This window comes from Haliaeetus albicilla, chromosome 27, assembly GCF_947461875.1.
Source record: "Haliaeetus albicilla chromosome 27, bHalAlb1.1, whole genome shotgun sequence".
Taxonomy (NCBI): domain Eukaryota; kingdom Metazoa; phylum Chordata; class Aves; order Accipitriformes; family Accipitridae; genus Haliaeetus; species Haliaeetus albicilla.
Window position 1 is genome coordinate 14,739,218 of NC_091509.1, and position 21,156 is coordinate 14,760,373.

The window sequence follows — 21,156 nt, forward strand, 5'->3', positions numbered from 1 at the left end:
CTGGCACAGCTGCAATGATAGGGCATGACACTAGGTGTCACTGACTTCCCCTGCCTGGCACTGCTTGGGGACCAGCCCCCCAAAATCCTCAGTCTTGGAGGGGCCTGAGGGGTATTTTCAGGGGCCATCAGTGTGGTGCAGCCATTGTGTCTACTCACATCCACTCGGAAGTCCTCGAGGCGCTTGAACTTGCTGAGGTATTCTTGCAGTTTGCTGTTAATGTCCAGATTTTTGGCTTTGGAATATTTTAGGAAGGCCCAGAACTTTTCCAGCCCATAGAGCTGTCCTGAAGAGGAGGAAAACCAAACCTGATGTCAGCAGGGCAAAAATCAAACCAGCTGTCAGAACCCTTTCCTCCAGGCTTCCCCACCGCTTGCCCCACAGACCCTCCTGTCCCGCTGATGGGCACAACCGAGGCAAGATGGAGAACCTGGAGGGAAGCACCCTGCACCAGTAATGGGCAGCCCTCTTGACGGGGGAAGTCCTCAGGCTCGGCTGACCTGGTGGTGACAGTCACTTGAGAAATTGCAGGGCCTTGAGAAATCCTAGAGGAACCAGTGCCTCTAGAGAAATGTTTTGGGAGAGCTACAACCTCCCATTGCCCTCCTCCATCCCCCCAGCAGTTTTCAGGACGGTAAGCATCCACCCAACCCTGTCCCGTGAAGAGAGCAACAGGATGTCCAGCCAGTCCCCACTGCACACATTAGTGTACAGCATTACGTGGCTTCCCCAAAGTCACGAGAAGAGGCCCGGAACAGCCATGCAGTTGGGCAACATTGCTGCCAATCCCAGGGGAGGCCGAAGGAGGCACCTACCAGCTTCGTAATCCTTGATGGTCTCTTCTTGAAAGTCCTTAAATATGTCTGGCCGGAATTTCTTCTCCAGCCCGTAACTGTAGTATCTGAAAAGGCACTCCAGACCGTACCTGGGAACAGAGCAGCACAGGGTGCTCAGACACTGGTGCACACAACACCCGGGCAGAGAGACTCAAGGCAAGAGCCCCGCTGTGTACCAGCAGCAGGAGGTGACTGAGGGCAACCCCAGTCCTACCTTCAAGCAAAGCAAAGATGCTGCCTTTGTTTTGCTGTGAGCACTGCAAAAAGCCGAACTCTTCTTCCCGCACTCCCCTCCCAGGAAAGGCCACTCCACCTCTCGTCTCCTACCTACCTGTATCCCTCCTTCCCGTCCTCCACAGCCAGTTGCTTGAACTCTTCATACATTTTCTTGTTGAAGTGATCTCGGAGGAAGAAGGACCAGAACCGGAAAAGCGTGTTCATCTCCTGGGACTGACCAATGCCCAGTCGTTTCCGCTCTGTTTTGGGAAAAGGGGATGCTTACAAGGCAGATCCTTGCCCAGGGAGCCAGCTCTTGCACAGGGGCTCACGTACAGGAGGGCCCTATGGCACTGTGACTACACCCAGCCCCAGTGCTGGACACCCTGAGCCACAGCTCATGCTCGCCACAAACTGTGGGGAAACATCAGCTACCAGCAAGGTTGTCCTGTAGTACCCTGCTTATCTCTGTGTGCATGCTCTGCAGCCGTACCCTGCCCGCCGATGCAGCACAGCACAGACACCCTGCCCCACACCTCACAGCGCAGGCATCCCTACCATTAAGGCAGCGCCGACGGTACTTGTGGTAGACGTGTTGCGTGAAGCCATTCTCCTTGAGCAGCTCGTGCGAAGGATGCTGAAACTTGGGCAGGGACTGCGGGGTGCAGCCATAGCTTCCAACAGCCGGGGTCCCCTCCGAGGGGCTGGAGCTGAGCATGAGAGACTCCTGTCAAACCCCTTCCTTGGCATCACCCAGCTGACAGAAGAGTGGGGTCACACTCCACCCCACAGCACTTGTCTGTTGGTCCCACCAACTCCCTGTGACTGTCTACTCTGGGACCTGAGCCATGGGGTATCCTACTAGGAAGGGAACCAATGTTTCCAAACGAGTCCCATCTCGTTATTCCAAGGCTTCAGACTTTCCTCAGCTCCTTCTAGGAGGGACAAGTTGGGTCCCAGCCCTTTCTGCAGCCACCTAACAGGAGACCTCCCCTGCAAGACCAGACGCTGCCTTTCCCCTTCCTTCCCACACTCGTTCCCTTTCCCATTTCTGGCTCCTGTGTCACCTCATGTGCCTGTCTCTGGTACCTGATGGAGGCAGTTCGGGGCCTGTGTTCCCGAGAGTCCATCACCCAGCCCACGTGGCACTCCATTGGGGGGTTCGAACTGTGCCTTGTCTTCCTCTTCCGCGGGGTCTGCAAGACATGGTGCATCAGGGATGTGTCTCCTTCCTCCCCAGGACCCAGCTGGGAAACCCCAGCTCCCATTGTGCACCCCAGCCCTGGTCCCACCTTGGCATCTATCGTCCTGCCCTCTTTCACCACTGGGTAAAACCGGGGCGTCTGTGTAGGGTCCTTCAGCTGAGGCGTGCGAGGAGTCCGGGGGGTCCTGGCGTTGCGGTAGTTGGGTGATTCTGGTACAGTCGTAGGCAAAGACCGGGCAATGGTTGAAGGCTCGGGGACTCCAAACAACTTGTTAGCCAAAGCGTCTGTAGGTACTGCAAAGAGATCCCCCACCCACCATGGGTCAAGCTGAGTTCTAAGCACAAGAGCATCACTACAGCCAAGGGACATCCATCTGGCGGATGGGAAGCAGCAGGGGCAGGAATGCAGGGACACATCCCAGCCCTCGGAGACAAGCAGCTTCAAATCCAGCAAGTCACCAGCTTGGCCAGATAGCCCAAAGCCTAGCACCAGATCCAAGGACTGAGCTTCCAGGGATCCCACAAGGTATCTGCTTCCTAGTGGCTAACAGCAGTGACAAATCCCCCATTCCCAAGAGAAGGACAGGGCAGCAGGTGCCACACACAGGCAAACAAATCCCAGCAGGCAGCTGCCTTCCAGGTACTCAGGGAGGGTCCAAGAAGAAAGTCACATCCAGGGGACTACATCAAAGTCTGCCAAGGTTTTCTCACTCAACTGGGACACCCCTGCTTTTGGGCCTCCTCTTCTGGAGCCCCAAAACATTCAGCTGGGAGACAACCATTGCTCTGGGAAAGATAATCCCACACACCTGTGGCCCCAATTTCTTCTCCCCAGCTGCTACCCAACCTCTGAGGACCTCTCACCAGGAGGAAGAGAGACAAATTCAGTCTTGCCCATTCATGCCCCTTGTCTCTTACCTTGCTGGAACCTGGGGGGACCAGGAGGGACTTCCTGGTTTGGATCCACAGGGGGCTCTGGGGTCAGGGTGTCAAACTGCTCCCTGCTGATCATATTCACCTTCTTGAAGTTCTCCACCTCTTGCTGCATTGGAAGAGGAAGATGATGAAGCAACCAATTGCCCTCTTCTCCCCTCATCCCATCAGCTCACCGTGACCACAGCTCTGCTTGTGCAACAGCCACTACGCTGGGCACGACAAAACTGGGCATTGCATGGGCCAGATCTGAGCCACTTCGTGCTCCCGAGCTTTCAGGGATACTACAAGACAGCTCCACTAATCATTGCTTGCTTCTTTCAGTCTTTTACCCACCCAGGCCAGTGCTGGTGCAACGAGGTTCAAGGCAAGCTCGGTAACCCATGCTTGGCGAGGACACCATTGCTCCTGCCATCTTCTTGCATCCCTAGAGCCTCCTCCCTGGATTCTCACAGCCACACCGGCAGTGGGGCACAATGCTCCCATGTATTTGAAGGATCCATACCGCAAGCACACACTGTCCTTCTGTCACCTGCTCTGCCTGCACCCTCAGCTTCTGCCACCCCAGAGAGCAGACCGCCTCAGCAATGTGCCAGGTACCAGACATGGGAACACTGAGCCCAGCTGGTAGCTCCAACAGGCCATCCCACCTCACAGCCAAAATAATTTCCGTTGCTGAACGAGTCTATGCAAGTCCCTGACCGTGAGAGTCGCCAAGTTGGGACCCAAATGTTTCAAAGCAGCAGATGGGCTTTCTATAAAAAGCCCAAGTCTATGCAAACTGGCACCAAAATGGAGAAGAGCACAGGCCAAGTGCAGCCCAGCCATCTATGAACTTGTCCCCAGTAAGCGCAGTCTCTAAGGGACCGTGCCATGGAGTGCTGGACACTATGGACAGTGCAGAGACACCTGTTTCGCCCCATAGATCTGGCACTGCCTGCCAAGACCATGGCAGACAGCAGAGCAATGGGGCCCATGTTCCAGGTCACCTCATTATTGGCGCTTTGTTTACCTGGCTGCAGCCTCACACTACGTTACAGAGCTGTGTTTATCCCTGATACAGTAGAGCATGACGCTGCGAGCCAGGAATCCCAGGCTCTGCAAGTGGACTAACCCTGGTTTAGCTCTAACCCACGAGTGGGCTGTAACCTGCTGTACTGCCCTTTCCACCCCTCACCAACAAGGTAGCCAGCCTGCTGCACATGAGGTGCTGTGTGCTCCACACGCACTCCCTTCTTTGGATCAACCACTCTCACCTTGATCTGTGAATACTCCGGCTCAAACTGCTCTGTCCACAGGTCCTGCTCGTAGTAGTACAGCCCATCATTGATCACCTTGGCCAGCTCTGAGCTCATTTTAGCCCTGGATGTGTGGTTGCCAGTCCGGTCCCCACCAGGATGCCGGCGCAGGTAAGGAGGTGTCTGCGTCACGATGAGGATCTTGTTCACATCCCGATCATCGATCTCGTAATCCGAATCTTCATCTGACCAGTCAGTGAAAGTGTTCTTGCGGCCATCCATCTGCTCCATCTCCTCGTCGAAGAGGAAGTCTAGCTCCTCAGGTTCGTCTTGGTCCTTTTGCTTTTGCTGCTGCAGCGTCTTTGACTCCTCTGGTTTCTACAGGTAGGGGGGCAAGGGTGACACAGAGTGAAGACCACATAGCAACACAAGCCTACTGCTTGGAGACCCAACTATTACCCCTTGTCTGCCCACTGCAGCCAGAAGCTGCCCACCTGGGGAGAACGCTTTATTTACACCACTGAGGAGCAGCTCCAGAGGGGATCAGATGGGGCCAGGACAGTCTAGGACATCACACCCACGACCATCAAACCCTATTGGATCTGAAACCTGCCTATTTATGATTCGAGTCACCCAGACAACTGGGAGACCCCCACCCTGACAGCTCCTACATCACCACCTACCTTGGGCCTGGCTGGGGAGGGCCGAGGTCTCTTCTTCACTTCAATCCACGTCTCTGAATCCAGGTCTGGCAGACTTGCAGACAGGCCCTTGGGCATCGTCTTCAGGTTACTGACCTCCTCTGTTTTGGTGGGGACTGGGCTGGCAGGACGCGGGGACCCAGGAGCAGACTCTAGAGCCAACAAGAGCCATAGGGTGCTTTAGAGGGAGGGAGGGAGCCTAGGGGTTTGTGTACTTAAAGCACCCAACTGAAGAGGTGGTTTTTTGGCAGCATGACACAGCTTGCAGGACTAGCTAGTATCCAGCAGCCAAGGCTCATGAGCACACTCACCACAAGTGCTGGGGCGGGGAGGGGGGAAGTCTCTGATTAAGGCTCTGGTGCCGGTGGTGGCCACAGAGCTCTGCACGTGACAGTTCCCCAGACACACAAAGCCCTAAAAGCAGGTGCTCTGTTGCTCTCGGGAAACTTTCCCAAGACAGTCTGGAGCCCTTGGGAACAGATCTTCTGCCAAAACTAACTCTTATGACAGCACCAAGAAGATCCTCCACTTGGCCTCTCAGGCCCAGCCCTGGGCTCCTGCCAGCCCCCATGGGATGGGGTGACAAGAGTAGGGGTCAGACCATGAAGGACAGCAGACCCTTCCCCAGCATGTGGTTGACAGCTCCATACCTGCTGCCCCATTTGTGCCCAGTATCTCCTCACCCATTAAGGAAAAGTTGGGTTCATGAGTGTCCTCTGCTCTGCCCAGAAGCAGTAGAGTATTTCCAGGCACAGCCGAGAGAATTCCAGCAGGACTGACCCTCCCTGACTCCCTTCAGTCCCCGGCAGAGCAAAAGCCACAGACTCAGTCTCTTTCATGTGTCCCCACGTACCAAGACAGCAGCACTCTGGGGCTCTGAGGACAGAGCCCATACCAGCTCCCACCACCAAGGAGAAAGTAAAGGGCAGAGCCCTGCCCTGGGGAACACTCCTGACTCTCAGGTCTCAGTCCTGCTGCAGTACCAACACTGCATCCCACACCTCCCTCCACATTCCCCCCAGTGCTCACCTGTCTCTTTCTGGAAGCTTTGCCGGGGCACAAATTCAGGGCAGTTGATGAACTGCGAGAAGTCCGTCTGTGTGTAGTCTGCCATAGGAGGGCCAGGCAGAGCCCATTTTTCTGGCTGCTCTTTTCTCCTGATCTTCTCGTCCACGATTTCCACCACCTTGCTGTCCTTCAGAGCCTGGAACCAAGTGATACCCGGTTAACTTAGGGCCCTGCCTTGGCACCTTGAGTGGCTCAGCCCCAACCCTTCCAAGGGACCAAGAGGAGGAGGGAGCCAGTCAAGGACAAAGGCAGGCTCCACTTGCATCTCACCCATAGCCCATCTAGAAAACAGGCCTCAGACAGGGGTGGCAAGAAGCAGAACAAGAAGGGAAGTTCATCTTTCCTTGCCCTCACCTTGATGATGAGGCTGATGTCGGTGGTCAGAGCCTGCACCCGGTGGAAGCTGGCAATCAGGGTGATGGGAAGGAAGCCGTCTGAGTCCATCTTGCGACGCAGGAAGAAGTCTCGCTCCAGGTTGTCCACGCTGAAGTAATATTCTCTGTATGGACAACACATCATTGAGTGGCAGCTCCAAGCCACCTTCCTCTGGGCACCCCCAAGGAAATAATCCCCCACACATGCTTCTGCTACTGCGAGGCTGAACAAAGACAGCCTGGGGAGCCCAGACTTGGGGCAAGCTGGTGCTATAAGCTGTGTGGCACAAAGTCAACGCACCTTGGCTCTAAGCCTATGCACGGGATTAGCTATGCAGTCTGCAGGGAGGGCATCTGTGAACATCCCACCAACAACCAATGCTCAAACAAGAAGAGGTGGTGCTTACATCTGCCGCTTGATGTAGTCTTTGAGCAGTTCCTGGTCCACGCTGTAGAGCTCGGCACTGCTGATGTTGTCAAAGTAGTAAGTGATGTTGCTAGCGTACTTCTGGGTGCGGGAGCCATCCGAGCCCTCAAATTTCCGGTACCCATACTGGTAGTCAAAGTGCCCTGTGGGACACCAGTAAGGGTTAGCACAAAGCCCCTGGGATCTGCTAGACAGGCTGCACTTCCAGATGGGGCCGGAATCATGCACAAATAGCTCCCTCTGCACTGTTCCTGGGGCCACCATAGCAGCCCAGAACGGGGCATCACTCACCCACATCCCTCATCCTCCTGCTCTCAGCCTTTGCTGCAGAAGGGATCACAGCGAAGCTTCAACACACCAAGCCAAAGAGAGGTCAGGAGCCCTCTTACCCAGGAGCAACTAGGCAGCCCAGGTGACACACAAAGGCCCTACACTGAAGCTGCGTCAGGGTTAGCACAGACACTGCCCTGTCAAATGCCAGTGCAGATGCTCTTCCCCATCCAAGCCATGACTCCTGCTTGGCTCTCAACATGACAAAGCCTACACCGAGTATCAGCATGCTTCAACTCCTGCATGCAGGGGTACTACAAGGGGCAGAAAACAGGTGGAAGAGCTTGGCCTGAGTAGCAGAAAGACATTTGCCTTTATTAAGATACTAATGAGAATAATTTGCTTTTATTAAAAGCACCTCAACTTACCAGCTGGGATGACCTGCCACAATATTTCCCTGCATCCCCACCGCGCTCTGCCCTCCCCAGCCTGCTTTGGAGCCCCAGGTCTCACACACACACTCCCAGAGCCCTGCACACTTCAACATATGCCCTGTTCTCTCCCTGCCGCCACAAGACCACACATACAGCGATCACCTCCTCTGCCACGGCCACGGCCCCTGCCGCGGCCACGGCCTCGGCCCCGGAAGGTCCCTCGCACAGCTCCTCCCTCGCTCTTCACGCTGGAGGTTTCATCATGGTCCTGCCAGCTGCGCTCGTGCTTGTTGTCCGGGTGCCAGCCTGCAGCAGACAGGGAAGGAGAGGCAGGAGGATTGTTACGGGATGAAAGCACCTGCCTGGAGCAAGCCCGCTGCACCTGGAGCCCTTTGAACGCAGGAAGCGTGCCCACCGCCCCATGCCATGCCTGGGCATCAGGGCTTGCTCTGCCCTGCAGCCAGGGCAGGGAGAGCGGGTCCCCAGCCTGAGCCCCCACCTTTCAGCTCGCTGCGGTTGTTGGAGGGGTGCCTGTGCTGCTCGTTTTGCCGGTTGTTCCGAGAGGCCGTTTTGTCCCTAGGCACCTCTGACTTCATGTCTATCTGCAAAGGGACCCACTTGTGTTTGTTGCCTGCAAAAGGACAGGGTTTGGGTGTGACACAGGTTCAGAGAGCGTCTGCTTCCTCCCCCGCAGCCCCCTCTTGCCACACAGCCCCCACATATGGAGGAGAGAAAGCAGCAGGGCCTTTTGGACTGACCCTGTCCTCAGACATCCCTCCAGGCCTCACTGGATGCAGAAAGGCTCCGACCGGGACTCTTGGGCATGGAGGGACATGACACAAAACTCCCTCGTTGCTTCAAGGCACTTATCCTTCCTCTGCCCCTTTCTGCCTGCTGACCCCAGGCCAGACCGAGCCTGCCTGTCAACCACAGCTGATGCAACCAAGTCAGGGGCTCTTCTGTGCCACCACGGAGCACACGTGAGAGAGCAGACTATGGCCACGCTCCCCAGACACACATATGCCCCTGCTTGGGCCCTGCTCCACCTGCTCCCACCAAAATGACGCTTTGTCCCCTTGAAGCCTGCAAACACCTTTTCACCACAGCTGTCCCCGCGCTGGGACCATGTCCTGCAGCAAGGCCCCCAGGGAAGGTGATGGACCCTTCCACCTGGCTGTGGGTCGCAGAGGTGGTGACAGGCTGAGTCCAGGGGACTGTCCCCACCAGGTCCTGCCTTACCTTTCTTCTTCTGGGCTGACTTCTGGTTGTCGTCGTCTCCATTCTTCTCCTCCCCAGACTCATCCGATTTGGTTTTCAGGCTCTCTTTGCCGTCGCTCCCATCCCCTTTCTCCTGCTCTTTCATGTCTTTCTTGACAGGCAGTTTCCGGAGGGATGGTGCTTTGTGCGGCTGCTGGAGACACAGCAGTGCAGGAAAGATGAGAGGTGGGAGAAATGAAGACCTGGAGGCAGACCCCAGCTGTCCCAGCAGGAACAGGAGGACCTTGCCCTAGGCTAGAAGCACCCCTGCTCCCTGCCTCCCAGATCTGTCCTGTTCCTGGGAAAGGGCTTATGTCTGAGCAGGGCAAGGGCCTCTACAGATGCCGGGAGCTGCTCAAGCTGAGACGCAAGCCCCAGGCACAGAAGTTACCGAAAAGGACTGCCAGGGAAGCCTGGTGCTCCTGCATGGGGGTGTCCTACAAGGGACCGGACTGCCCCAATGACAAAAGGGTGAGTGACCCTCATGTCCTGACAGACAGCCAGGAGCTGGCAAAGCAGCATCCAAAAATAGAAAGGTTTCAACGACACCCACATCCCTAGCAGGAGAGGAAGGCCAGGCCCCTAAGGCACACAAGCCCTTTCTCACACATTTTCAGTTCCTCCTGTGGAAGTCTTGACTGTTGCCCAAGCCCCTTCTTGCACTGAGCAGCCCTGAGGAGAATGGGTCTGGGAGCTGCCCTACCTGCTTCACCCAGCCGAGGGGTTTAGCCTGGGCTCCAGGCTCCCAGAATAGCACTGAGGGAGGGAGCCCGACGCACAGGGCAGCCCTAAAAGGAAATCCCCTGCACGCTATTCCTGGCTGCCTCCGCGGTGACACTCAGGACCCCAAATGGCCCGGCTCAGCCAGCACTCCCAGCACCACAGAGGGACGGGAAGCTCTGCAAGGGCTTTATCCTGCTTACGGGAGCGATTTTGTGTTCTCACCTGGATGCTCTTGTGGGCTATTTCTCCAGGTGTTGGCCAATTTGTGGCATCACCGAAGTCACCAACCTTGTATCCAAAGAGAAAGGTCTCATTAGCACACAAGCTGCAGGTGCTGTTCCCTGCATCAGCAGCCAGAAGCCCTTCCAGCTACACTGTCACAGCCACCACCCACCGCTGTCCTGCAGACGGCTGTCCCCGGGAGGTTTGGGGGTGACACCCAAGCTGCATATATACAGCCCCCCTCCCTACCCAAGCAGGGCCCCCAGTTTAATCCCAAGTAACTGCAGACAAGTTTGTGTCGATCAGGGATCGTAATCAGGCTGCCACCAGCCCCATAAGCTACGAGCATCCCAGCTCCCACCAAACTTCTTGCCCCAGCAGCAGCATTTGGCACCAAGCCACCTGAGGTAACTCACTCATCATAGGCACTGTCCCTTGGACAGGGAAAGCACACAGCTTTAGCATCCTAAACCCACCTGAAGCAGCTACACTCCATTAAAGAAGCTGCCCCCACCTAGTAGCAGGTTACAGCCAGGCATAGCTTCACTTAAGTGCTCAACTGCAACCAAGTGCTGGCAACAACAAAGCAAGGGATCATTTAGTAGAATTGATGGGAAAATTCAAGCAGGTATGTGATGGTGATGGGAGCTCCCTCATTCCAAACACCCCATGGCCACATAGGGGACCACCAGTCACTTTTCTGCTGAATAGGTGAGCTGGCCACTACCATCACTTCTACCTCCCCCAGGTTTTAGAGAGGACCTGCAGGACAGAGAGGAAAGGACCCAAACAGCTGCCCAGGCACACGATGAATCATGGCTGGGCATTGAGTTTAAGATTATCCAGGCACAGAAACTCCTCCTTGCACTTATGGAGTTATTATTTCTAGATTAATTTGGAGTCAGAGTCCCTCAGGAGATCACATCTCTACATTCAAGTGCCATGCTCCTCTCCCCAGAAGGCAGCTTTCCTGGGAAAACTACCTCCAGTGCAGGACCATGCCTCTTTCACAGACAGGAGCACCTTCCATCCCCAGGGCCCTCCTCTCCCTGAGATGGAACAGTTAAGGAAAGTCATATCAAGTTACAGATGCATCTTCACTGGCTGCTGGGAGCCAACACCAAAAGCCCACATCCCTAGCTGTGCCCCAGCAGCATGCAACATCCTCAGAAGCAACTGTCCCTCCATCACATGTTGATCCCCTGGAACAGATTGCCCCGATTCCTCCAAAGGAGTTGCTTTGTTTGAAGTCAATTACGCTGGCTCTCCGTGTGCCAGTAAAGAACAGATTGCACAGGGAAGAAAAGACCTGCAGACACACCACTCTGTCACACCGCCACCCTGTCTGCACTGCAAAGCAGGGCACTGGCTTATTGGGGTGTCCTTGTGATGGGGGAGAGGCTTTCCACATCCAGTGCTGTGCTCCAAGTGCCCCTCTGTGAGAGGGGAGGTGAGAAGGTCTCCCCTAGCCTAGCTGGGCAGAAAACCAGGCAGGCAGCATGCAAGACCACTGAAATGCTGAAGAGGACATGGAGAATCAGAATGTTCTCGACACTCTTGCAAGCATCCAAGCCAGCACATCAACCCCTCCACAATCAGGCTGGCGAAGGAAGCGGTCTGCTCACCAGACCCTCAAGATGCTCATGCAGTGTTGACAACTGCACCAGAAGCTGGTAGCCAGTGAGGGGGACAGCAGGCATGGCCTTACCTTGCTTCCTTTCCGCTGTCTCGGGTTGGCAGCCCTCACCACTTTTGCAGGAGTTGTATGTTCTACAAAAGAAGGAGAACAAAACTGTTAAAACGCAGCTGAGGGTTGTGGAAGTGTTAGCTCTAGAGGGAAACAGGTGGGAAGCAAGCCAGCTCCCCCTTCAGCAAAGAGGGGCTAAGAGGAAAAGGTGAACAGAAAACAGAGCCAGCTCCTGACCTGTGTCTCAGAAGGGCCCCATCAAGATCAGACAACTGATCAATCCAGGTAGCCAAGAAATGGACCTTTAACACCATCCTGCCACAGGAAGGCACTCCCTGACTTAGCTCAGACCTCCCCACTTAGCCCTGCCAGCCAGGGAGGAGGGGTGGCAAGGAGTTCAGCTCACTCCGTAAAGCACCACGCAGAACAAGATCAGCTGTTTTGCACAGCAAAACAAACATGCCCTTGAACAGGCAAGGCCCATCACCACGCCAATGTGCCCAGCCTTCCCCAGGGAGCAAAGGAGGGCTCTGATGGAGGGACGTGCAAACCTGCAGCACATGGGTGCTGCTCAACTTGTGCTTTGATCTCCAGTGCATTGCAGCACAGGGCAGCAAGTTCACATGGGGGAACGTACAAAGAGAAGGAGCCAGATCTGGGAAGTGCCTAATCCTGCTACAGCCAAAAGTATTTAGGCACTTGAGTGCCTCTGGGGTGTTTTAAGGTATCAGAATGCAACTGTCGGGGTTCACACCACCATGGACCTCACACAAGACCTGCAGCAAGTCAAGACCTCAGCCTCACCATGACCTGTCTTGGCTCCTGTTCACACACCACCTCCATACAAGCAGAAGAAGAAATTTTGACTTGTTTTCTCCCTCCTAGGTTTGGCTGCAAGGTCTCTGGACCCGGAGCAGGCTTACACAGGGCACACGCAGAGTCCAACAGAGCAGCACGCCACTGCCTAACACACACCAGCCCCGCAAGGACCACATAGGAGGGTCTCCTCCCCAACAGCAGCGTTCCACCGGGAGAGGAGAGCCCACCAGCCCCTCCCTTGAGGAGCAGCCCATGCCGGTGCCATGGACCTGGAAGGAGCGAGCATTTCTGCTGACTCTGCTGGCTTTGTTTCCAAGAAAAGCACCCCAGACTAGGGTGGGGGGCAAGGGTGGGAGGGACGTGCAGAGAAGAGCCCAGAGGCGCGACACAGGCTATCTGGGGATGCCCTGGGAAACACCCTGAATAGCCTACCTACCCAGCTGTACTCAAAGCTGGCTTTGATCTCCTGCATAAAGCAGGACAACTTTACCTAGATGATCAAAACCGGTCCCCTTCCTAGCCTTGAAACCTGTGATTCATCCTGCCAGCCCAGCCTTGCTCAGAGCTGGAGGCTTTGAAGTGTCAATAAGGCAGTCAGACACGGCACGACAGAGCCACGTGCACTCCCCTTCGCCAGTTCCCTTCCCCAAGGCTCCTGCATGGGGATTTTACACCCAGGAGAGCCCAAGCTCTCAGCTAGGTCGCCAAATCCTCCCCTTTCTTCCCCAGACCTCCCCAGCCCACCTGCACTGCTTCCCCCCCAAGTGCAGCGGCAGTCCCACGTGTCCCTCATTTATTCCACGTGCACCTCATTGAGAATCCCTGTTTAATGGCACAAAGCTTGCCACAAGGCTTTTAAACTTTCCTGCTAGTGTAGGAAGAGCAAGCGCTTTCAAAACAGCCCCTAAAATCCTCCACTCAACGCCCACAGATGTCACCAACTAAATATAGCTTCAAAAGCCACCAAGTGCTACAGCACAAACCCGCAGCCAGCCCAGTTTTCCACAGGTATGGAGCACCTCTGCCTGCTCCAACAGCACTGACATGCCTGGCAATCCAGAAAAAAATAAGCGAACTTGCTCTGCAGCCTGATTAGGCACCGATCTCTCTGGCTAGGGAAGAGCAGGGCTCCCTCTCACTGTGAGCATCCCACCCGGGCACCTACTCCCGCCACACGGCAGCCCCGGGGTTCGCAGCAATGGCATCCAGCCCTTTTCTCCAGCTGCTTCAGCTCAGGAGCCTCATGGCCACAGATGTGCTCGTGCTTTTTTGGGGACCAAAGAGAGGCCCTCTCACAACCTCTCCTGAAAGAGGATGCAGGGGCACAGGCTGCAGCGGCGGGTGCCACAGACTCCCATCATCTTTGCGAGGGAGGAGGTTGTTTGAAACAAGTTCTGCTAGTTTCCTTATCTGCGAGATAGGAACAAGGATCCCTTATCTGAGGTGCTGAGAAGACTAATTAGCATTTGCAGAGCACTGCGGAAGACAAAACACAAAGCAAAGCGCTGCAGCCTGGCAGGGAGGCTGCTCCAGGGAGCGCAGCCAGGCCAGCACCAGCACCGCGGCAGGGGCTGCAGGCGGCTCTCGCCAGCCTGGATGGAGTCAAGATCTGCAAGTCATGGTAGAGATGCTCAGACCAAGGCAGGAGACTGAAGACAGTGTGACTATGCTAGTGGGTAGACAAACACACCACCCACAGGGCCAAGGGCCATGGCGAGCAGAAGCTGTGCATGCCTGGCACCCTCCAGGGCATGTCAGCCTAACTGAGGGCCCCAGCTCCAGCCCATCAGCCATTCTGTAGTCAAGCTCCTGGACATCAAACCCAAAACTACTCATGTTCCCTTGCAGACACTACTAGCAAACTCTAGTTTAAAAAACCCAAACCCAACCCACCCAAACCACATTTAGGCTAACCCAGGTGCTCAGGCTTCAGAAGAAAACCTTCATATCAGGACAGCAGCACATCTTGTGGTGCACAGCTGAAAAGACCCCCTTGCCCAAACCCTGCTGCAGGAAAACCCTGCTGCCCTTCATCACTGCATCAACCTGGGAAATAGGGAGCAAGCGGGTGTTGCTCACCCCCACACAGGAGCTCAGGAAAAGTAGTGCTAGTGGGGGATGCTAGATACTGCCCCGGTTGATAGCTCAACACCTAAAAGCTGCTGACAGATGTCTCAGACCTGCCAGCATTTCACAAACCTCCTTTTGCATTTATTTGGTGGCAATAAGGAATTTTCAGTTCCGCCAGCACCAGCTGACTGCCCCTGCCAAAAAACTGGGCCCCTCCATGCGAGAGGACAGACTAAACAGCTGCAGCAGGAGCTGGGGCTTTAGTGGTGTGAGACTGGCAAGGGGACAATGGACAGGGAAGGAAGGAGCGGCTTTGCCTGCGGCCACAGAGCAGATGCTGGCACAGCCAGGAACAGAAAAGCATGTCTCGAGTTTTGATCTGCTGCCTGCAGCCAGAACCAGATCATTTGCCCATGGGGTTGCCCAGCCAAGAGGAGGTTATTTCTTAACAACCAAGGGGACAAGGCACAGGTGGGAGCATGGCAGCCTCAATGCCAGTATTGCGGCCAAACGCCTCCCACGGCCAAGGCACAGCCAAAGCATTCACTGGTTTTTGCTGCTCACTCCCCAATGCACCCAGCAAGCACCAAGAAGGGCAAGGCTGCGCAGGCACCTTGTGCTTTCATTGCAGCCCGTGGCGGGCTGTGGCACAGCAGACCTTGAGGCAGAAGCTCACAGGGGCGTCCAGGTGAGCAAACGCCTCATACCTGGAAGGAGAAGAGCCATTGCACAAGGACCAGTCAGCCAGGGTGACAGCTGGTCCACAGCTAAACGTGTGTGTCCCCGACGACCGCGGCCCACCAAGAGGGACACGTGCCGTAAGACCACTGAGCTTGGCCTAGGAGATGTATTTACTACCTTACCCGGGAAAATCAAACCCAATGCCCGCTGGCCTGGTTCCCTACCTTTTCTTACATCCAATGCAGCTTTATAATGGACTTTTAGAGAAGGTGGCATAAATCTGCATGGCTGGGCAGAGACCTGGCATTATACTGCAGAAATAACTGCATCCTCTAGCAAGAAAGCTGTAGTGCCTGCTCCTGGCATACCTACCACTCATGGGCACTGTAGACAAGGCTCAGAGCACCCCAGCACCAGCTGGGACAGCCTCAGAGGGCAGCCTGGGCTCCCAGCAAGAATGCAGAGTCCTCAGCTGCGGCACACGCTCTGTCCCTGACACAGCACACCCCTCCTTCCCCGGCAGCCAAGTCAACAGAAAGGAGCCGGCCTGCCCCCAAGCTCCTCCAGCCCACAGCCTGGCACCTAGGAGAAACTGCTGATGAAGGTGGTTTTGAAGCCAAGAGCCTGGACTTTGCGCTGGAGAGGCTGAAGCAGGAGCGCATGCTCCATACCGCAAGTCCTGCTGGGGCTGGAAGAGCCAAACTGGTATCCCCAGTTAGCCCAGAGCCCTGGCAGGAGCCCGCGGGTGCCACACAGGACAGCCTGCCACGTGCCCAGCAGTCCACTGGGATCCACTTCACTGCTCAACAGTCTCCCAACAATCCTCCCTCCTTCCAGTGCTCCACGGGACAGTCTTGGCGCATGCAAGGACCACAGCTCATAACCAACACGACTGGACACCCGCTCTGGCAATGCTTCTTCAAGGTCTCTAGGTGAGAAGGAGCAAGTGCAGCTTGGGCAAGGGCGAGCTAAGGCCTGAGCAGCCTGAGCAGGCTGCAAGTGAGAGGGGGAATAATGCCCCAGTCAAAATGACACGGCAAGGAAAAGGTATTGCATTAACCTCCTGAGAAACCAACGGACATGCAGGTATGACAGCTTCTGAGGAGAGTAAAGACAGAAATCATTAGACAGCTTACACTGAAGAAGACTACTACTCACTCACACTATTTGTATATACATGCTCATTGTCCAGGCAGAGAAAATCAGCCTGGGAATTAGCCGTTTCCCCTGGAGATAGCTAGCTCCTTCAGAGTCTTTCCAGGAGGGCAGGAGAGTCCCTCCTGGAGTACAACACACGTGACAGACATAGTGGGACAGCACCAACCTGCAAAGCAATCCCCCTAAGAAAGAGGGACCCAGCAGGCGGCCAGCCACAGGCAAGCCCACCAGGACCCCACTGTGGCTGCAAGAATCCCCGTGCTGGCCCCAAAGGAGACCTAGGGAGCCAACAGAGAATAGCTGCACAAAGGTGTATCCCCATCTTGCCAACATGGGCAACTCAGGGCACCAACCCCATTCCTGTCCTTCCTCCAGGCCTCAAGCAAGCTCTCTGCCAGGGCAGCCTGATCCACACAGTAGCAGGGGCACGATACTAATTCAGATGCTCTCCTGTAGCACTCATCACTGCCCATGCACTCGAACTCCATGACTTGGGGTTTGAGCCTGACCGAGCCATCAGAGGACAAAGCCGGTGAGCTTTGTGCCCACCAACACCACACCTTCTCCAGAGACATTTGCAGGATCAGTCCTGCAGGCCAGATGTGACCTACAAGCAGACAGCAGCCTTCCCCCTCCCACCAGCAGCCCGCCTGCTGCAGACAGTGCTGAAGGTTTTTCTTGTTGAGAGTCCGTCCCATGGAGGCCCCCCCTGAAGTTACAGGCAAAGAAGCCTTGAGGGACAGGCAACACTTTCTGTCCACCTCTCGTGGCTGCTGTACCTGTTTCTTCATCAGCAAGACAGCAGCAGTGGGCAACACACCCTTATTGTAAAGGGGCTGGGAAGCATGGGCAGACAGGAGGGGACCTCAGCCTTCCCAGGGAGCAATTTAGTAGCACCCCTGTGTGCAGAAAGAGGTGCAGATACCTCCAGAGACCAAGTAGCAGCTTCTACCTCTGCCTGCCTCCCAAGGAGCTGCTCCCAGCACCAGCATCAGCCATGTGTCAGAGCTAATGCCAGACTGAGATGGGAAACACTTGTCTCTGCAGCTCCACACGTAAGTGGAAAAGCCTGGGATTTATAGCACTGACTGCATGGCATGCTCACATTCTGAACACATCATAAGGTACACAAAACCAGCAAGGTTCAGGGCAAACTGGGCATGCAGATTGCACCTCCTCTCTGTTTGCAACATTTTATGGCTCTACCTCCTTCCAAATCACAGTCGTAGCCAGAAGTGCATGCATGGAAGGGGAAATCAAGGGAGCTCTGGATGGAGTTCTCAACAGCTTTAAATGAGATATTATCACAAGGACATCTTCCAGCATAAGGGAGTCAGTGTCTCCACAACAAGGGCTCCCACCTGCTCCTGGGGACAGCAGAGAATCACAGCTGGCCCCACTGCCTGCAGCACATGGTCTCGCAGCTCCCAGCTGGCAGCACAGCATCTGGCCTTGTTACCAAGGTAAGAGGGATATTTGCAACACCTTTGCAATATCAGAAGTGTCCTGCACGTGCAAGAAAAAACTGCAGTAGAATGGGCAAGGTCAGGACCAAGCAGAAGACTGGATCCTTAAGCTGCATGGCTGAGCAGGATTCAGGCTTGTAAAGCATGTGGGAAGCCTGTTCAGCAGGAGCAAGAGACAAGCTGCAGGCACCATGGCTCAAAGCCTTCCAAGCAATTTTCTGCAGCTCCTCAGCAGACAGCTCCACCTTACAAGCCCTAGTGTAACAGCAAAGGAAGCAGGGAGCTGCCTACACTTCTCTGCAATGTAAGCTCTGCAACTGCTGCAAAGATCACTCACTAAAAATAACTTCAAAAAGGGCATCTGACAGCTCTGCAGAGAGCATGAGAACACTCCCACCTGGGTGTCCTAGGCAGGCTCCGAGAGCTCGGGAGTTCGCCCTGGAAAAGTGCAGGGAAGGATGCCAGGGGGACAGGCAGGTTCAATACAGCGTGCTGGGACAGCACTGTCATGGGCTCAGAGTGTGGGCATCAGAGTTATACTCCCAGCTTTTCAAGCCCTCACATCCCTCAGCTGATACTCCCAAGACAGCTCCAGAGCAAGGGGAGCTAAAGCAGCTCAAGACTGCCAAGTGCGGAGCCTGTCTCTGCTGACAGCACCCTAGACCTGGACAGAGACCTCTAGAGCAAGCAGGGGAACCAGGTGTGACACAGCCCTGGTCACAGGGAGCTGATGAACAGTATTCCTTTTTAAATGCACGTAACTGTTACAAGCTCTGCACACACAAGTTATCTGCAGGGTCTGACTTTTATTTCCAGGGCAGATGAGGGGCAGGAAGGGTCTGGACTTACCAAAGATGCATAACCATCCTCCCTGCAGCCTCCCAGTCCAAGACAGAAACCTTCAACTTGTGGCCAAGCTACACTCCAGAAGGACCGAGTTAAGAAATGCCAACAGGCATTTCTAACACTAACAGCGTCAGTGAGGGCACCATGGATACTTCCTGGCACAGATGGCTACTATTAAAGGTAGCAAATGATCTTTCTCAAGGCCAAGTGACATCTTTCCACCACCTTTTCAAGCAACGCTCTTCCCTGAAGAGGATTTCTAGGAAACTTTTGACACACAATCCACGCTCACACCACCGCACCGATCCCTGGGACACCAGGTTCACGCAGAATGAGACAGCACAGGAAGCCCCCTGGTTTTCTAAGGAAAACTGAGCCCTAAATGAAGGGGTGTCTCCTGGGAAAGCCAGTGGTTCCCAGACCCCAGGAGGCATTGCAGTAGGGATGCAGCCAAGGTCACCCAGCTGACCGGACTCCAGAAACTGTCAAAACGAGGGAGCTGGGCTGGTTCAGGCCCCCCAGTTGCTGAGCCACCCTGCTCTCCCTGAGCAGGGAGAAAGGCACCCATCACCCACCACCCCTGCAGGACAGGCTACTCCAGCACCAGTGCCTGACCCAGCTTGTCTGGTGCAGACAAGTCTCCAGACAGCAGAACATTTAGCCAGTGGAAAAGAGAAAAGCCTCTGAGGACACTTGCAAACACTCTGTCAGGTTAAATGGTTCAGGGAGAAGGGCTGGAAAAGCCAGCAGCGCTCCCGGTCAAATGCCGCGTCAGTCCGTCATGAGCAGGCTGGGGCCCCTGAGAAAAGGCATGAGCTGATCCAGCTGCCGCTCAGCAAGGACACCTCGGCGCTGGGAGAGGAGGGTGCCCGAGGCAAGGCTGCAGGGGCCCAAGGGCATGCAGGCAGGCCAAATCGTGGAGGAGCCAGAGGGTCAGGCTCTCCTCCAAGCCGGCTTGGAGACCAGCTGATAGTTTGGGACCTACAAAAAAGAAAAAAAAAACCAACAATGGTGGGGGGAGAGGGAGGGGTGAAATGAGCAGGAACTACAAGACAGCAAGGACAGACACACAAGGCATGGCAGGACTTGCAACTCCTTACAAAACACAGCGAAAAAAGAAACCCAGCCCACTCACCTTTGGGGGCAACTGATTTGCAAATTAAAGGGGGCTGTCCACCCTCCGGGAGGGACCAGGAGCAGTTTCCTCCACTCCTGCTTACCCCTGCTGCACCACTCTGCCTGTTCTGCCAGGCTCTAATGAAAAGCTAGTTAACAGTTAATTATTACCCATTCAGACACACGATCCCCTACACTGACCCACTGCCGGCCAGGAGGGATAAGACAGTCACGTGATGCAGAAATCCCAGCCTTATGAAAGCACGGGCAACTATATTTAGTTAGAAAAACGATGACCTAGCAAGCCCGCCCCTCCCTTGGCCCCTCATTGGAGGAACCGACCTGCCACCTCCAGAGGTCCTACCTCCATGGCACCTGGGAAGTCCCTCATCCAGCCAGGAGTTGTAACACCAAGATGAGGCATGGGAGCGAGCCTGGGGTGCATGCACATGCACGGGCTGAACTGGGGAAGGGGGGGGCAGACCAGCACGCAGCCTGGGCCAGGGGGGACCTTCCCATCCCACCCTCAGCACTGCACAGCAGGTCACCTTGTCAGCCACAAAAGTTGATAAGCACCAAGAGCAACAAACAGGGCCCAGCCCAAGGTCCTGGACCTAATCTTGAAAGCTGGAGGCACACTGGGAACCTGACCAGCGTGACCAGTGCAGAGGTGGCATTCAGCAGCGATGCTCTGGCTGCCAGCCTCTGCACGCCCAGGGCTGGTGATGCTCAGAGCTGGCAACGGGAGTTTGCCTCACCTGGATCAGCCCACCCCTCTCCACAGGGCAGCTGGGCGAACAGGACAGACACGGCCACACTGAGAACGGAGAGGGAGCAAAGGCAGCGTGCAGCCGTCACACACGTGCGCCACTGCTGCGGAGAGAAGGTCCCAGAAAAAACGTGTGCGGCAACAAAAGCCAAGAGCATCACCCGCTCCCCCTCCCACTGCAGTGGAAGAGCTTCAAAGGAGAATTAAAAAAAAAAAAAAAAAAAAAGCCTGAGGACCAGACATCATTAATCTCTTGTCATCAGCAGAGGGGTGCTCTGTGCGCACAGCCCACTGCGGCCGATGAGACAGCACAACCGGCAGTGCCCATAGCATGAGCGAGGAGAGGTCACCGCATCGCTGCCGAACCCAGGGCGTCGTGCTGACATGATCCCTTTAATGGCCGTCAGCCTCTTCTGCAGCTGCATCTGGGGACTTGGAAGCTGACAAAACCCTTCCTGGGAAGCATCTGGTACAACTCACCGTAAATATTTAACAACAAAGAGACAGGAATTGAGAGCCAAGTGCCTGCCACAAGACCCTCCAGCTCTGAGCATTCGCGCTGTCTAGCAGGGGTCTGTGCAGCTCCCATTGCCCGTGCCAGTGGAGGAGGGCGAGGGGTCGTACAAGGCAAAGGTGCAAAC

At 55.4% G+C, this 21,156-nt stretch overlaps 1 protein-coding gene across 4 annotated transcripts in view; it reads right to left on the reverse strand.

Annotated features, from left to right (window-relative positions):
- The window catches only part of LARP1 (La ribonucleoprotein 1, translational regulator), a 48,732-nt gene that overhangs the window by 6,422 nt on the left and 21,154 nt on the right, over positions 1–21,156 (reverse strand). The window contains exons 1-18 of one of the 4 annotated variants that reach the window (XM_069772449.1): positions 19,766–19,784; positions 11,612–11,673; positions 9,904–9,969; positions 8,941–9,112; positions 8,201–8,332; positions 7,855–8,007; positions 6,978–7,140; positions 6,551–6,695; positions 6,158–6,332; positions 5,111–5,280; positions 4,446–4,805; positions 3,175–3,298; positions 2,345–2,550; positions 2,142–2,248; positions 1,611–1,762; positions 1,168–1,312; positions 816–925; positions 159–286 (exon numbers count right to left, since the gene is read on the reverse strand). In XM_069772449.1, the coding sequence (XP_069628550.1) occupies positions 159–286; positions 816–925; positions 1,168–1,312; positions 1,611–1,762; positions 2,142–2,248; positions 2,345–2,550; positions 3,175–3,298; positions 4,446–4,805; positions 5,111–5,280; positions 6,158–6,332; positions 6,551–6,695; positions 6,978–7,140; positions 7,855–8,007; positions 8,201–8,332; positions 8,941–9,064 (2,394 nt within the window). In that variant the 5' untranslated portion in view covers positions 9,065–9,112; positions 9,904–9,969; positions 11,612–11,673; positions 19,766–19,784. Of the gene's footprint in view, positions 1–158; positions 287–815; positions 926–1,167; positions 1,313–1,610; positions 1,763–2,141; positions 2,249–2,344; positions 2,551–3,174; positions 3,299–4,445; positions 4,806–5,110; positions 5,281–6,157; positions 6,333–6,550; positions 6,696–6,977; positions 7,141–7,854; positions 8,008–8,200; positions 8,333–8,940; positions 9,113–9,903; positions 9,970–11,611; positions 11,674–19,765; positions 19,785–21,156 lie in introns of those variants that run through there. The other 3 variants (XM_069772447.1, XM_069772448.1, XM_069772446.1) reach the window with 3 other exon arrangements.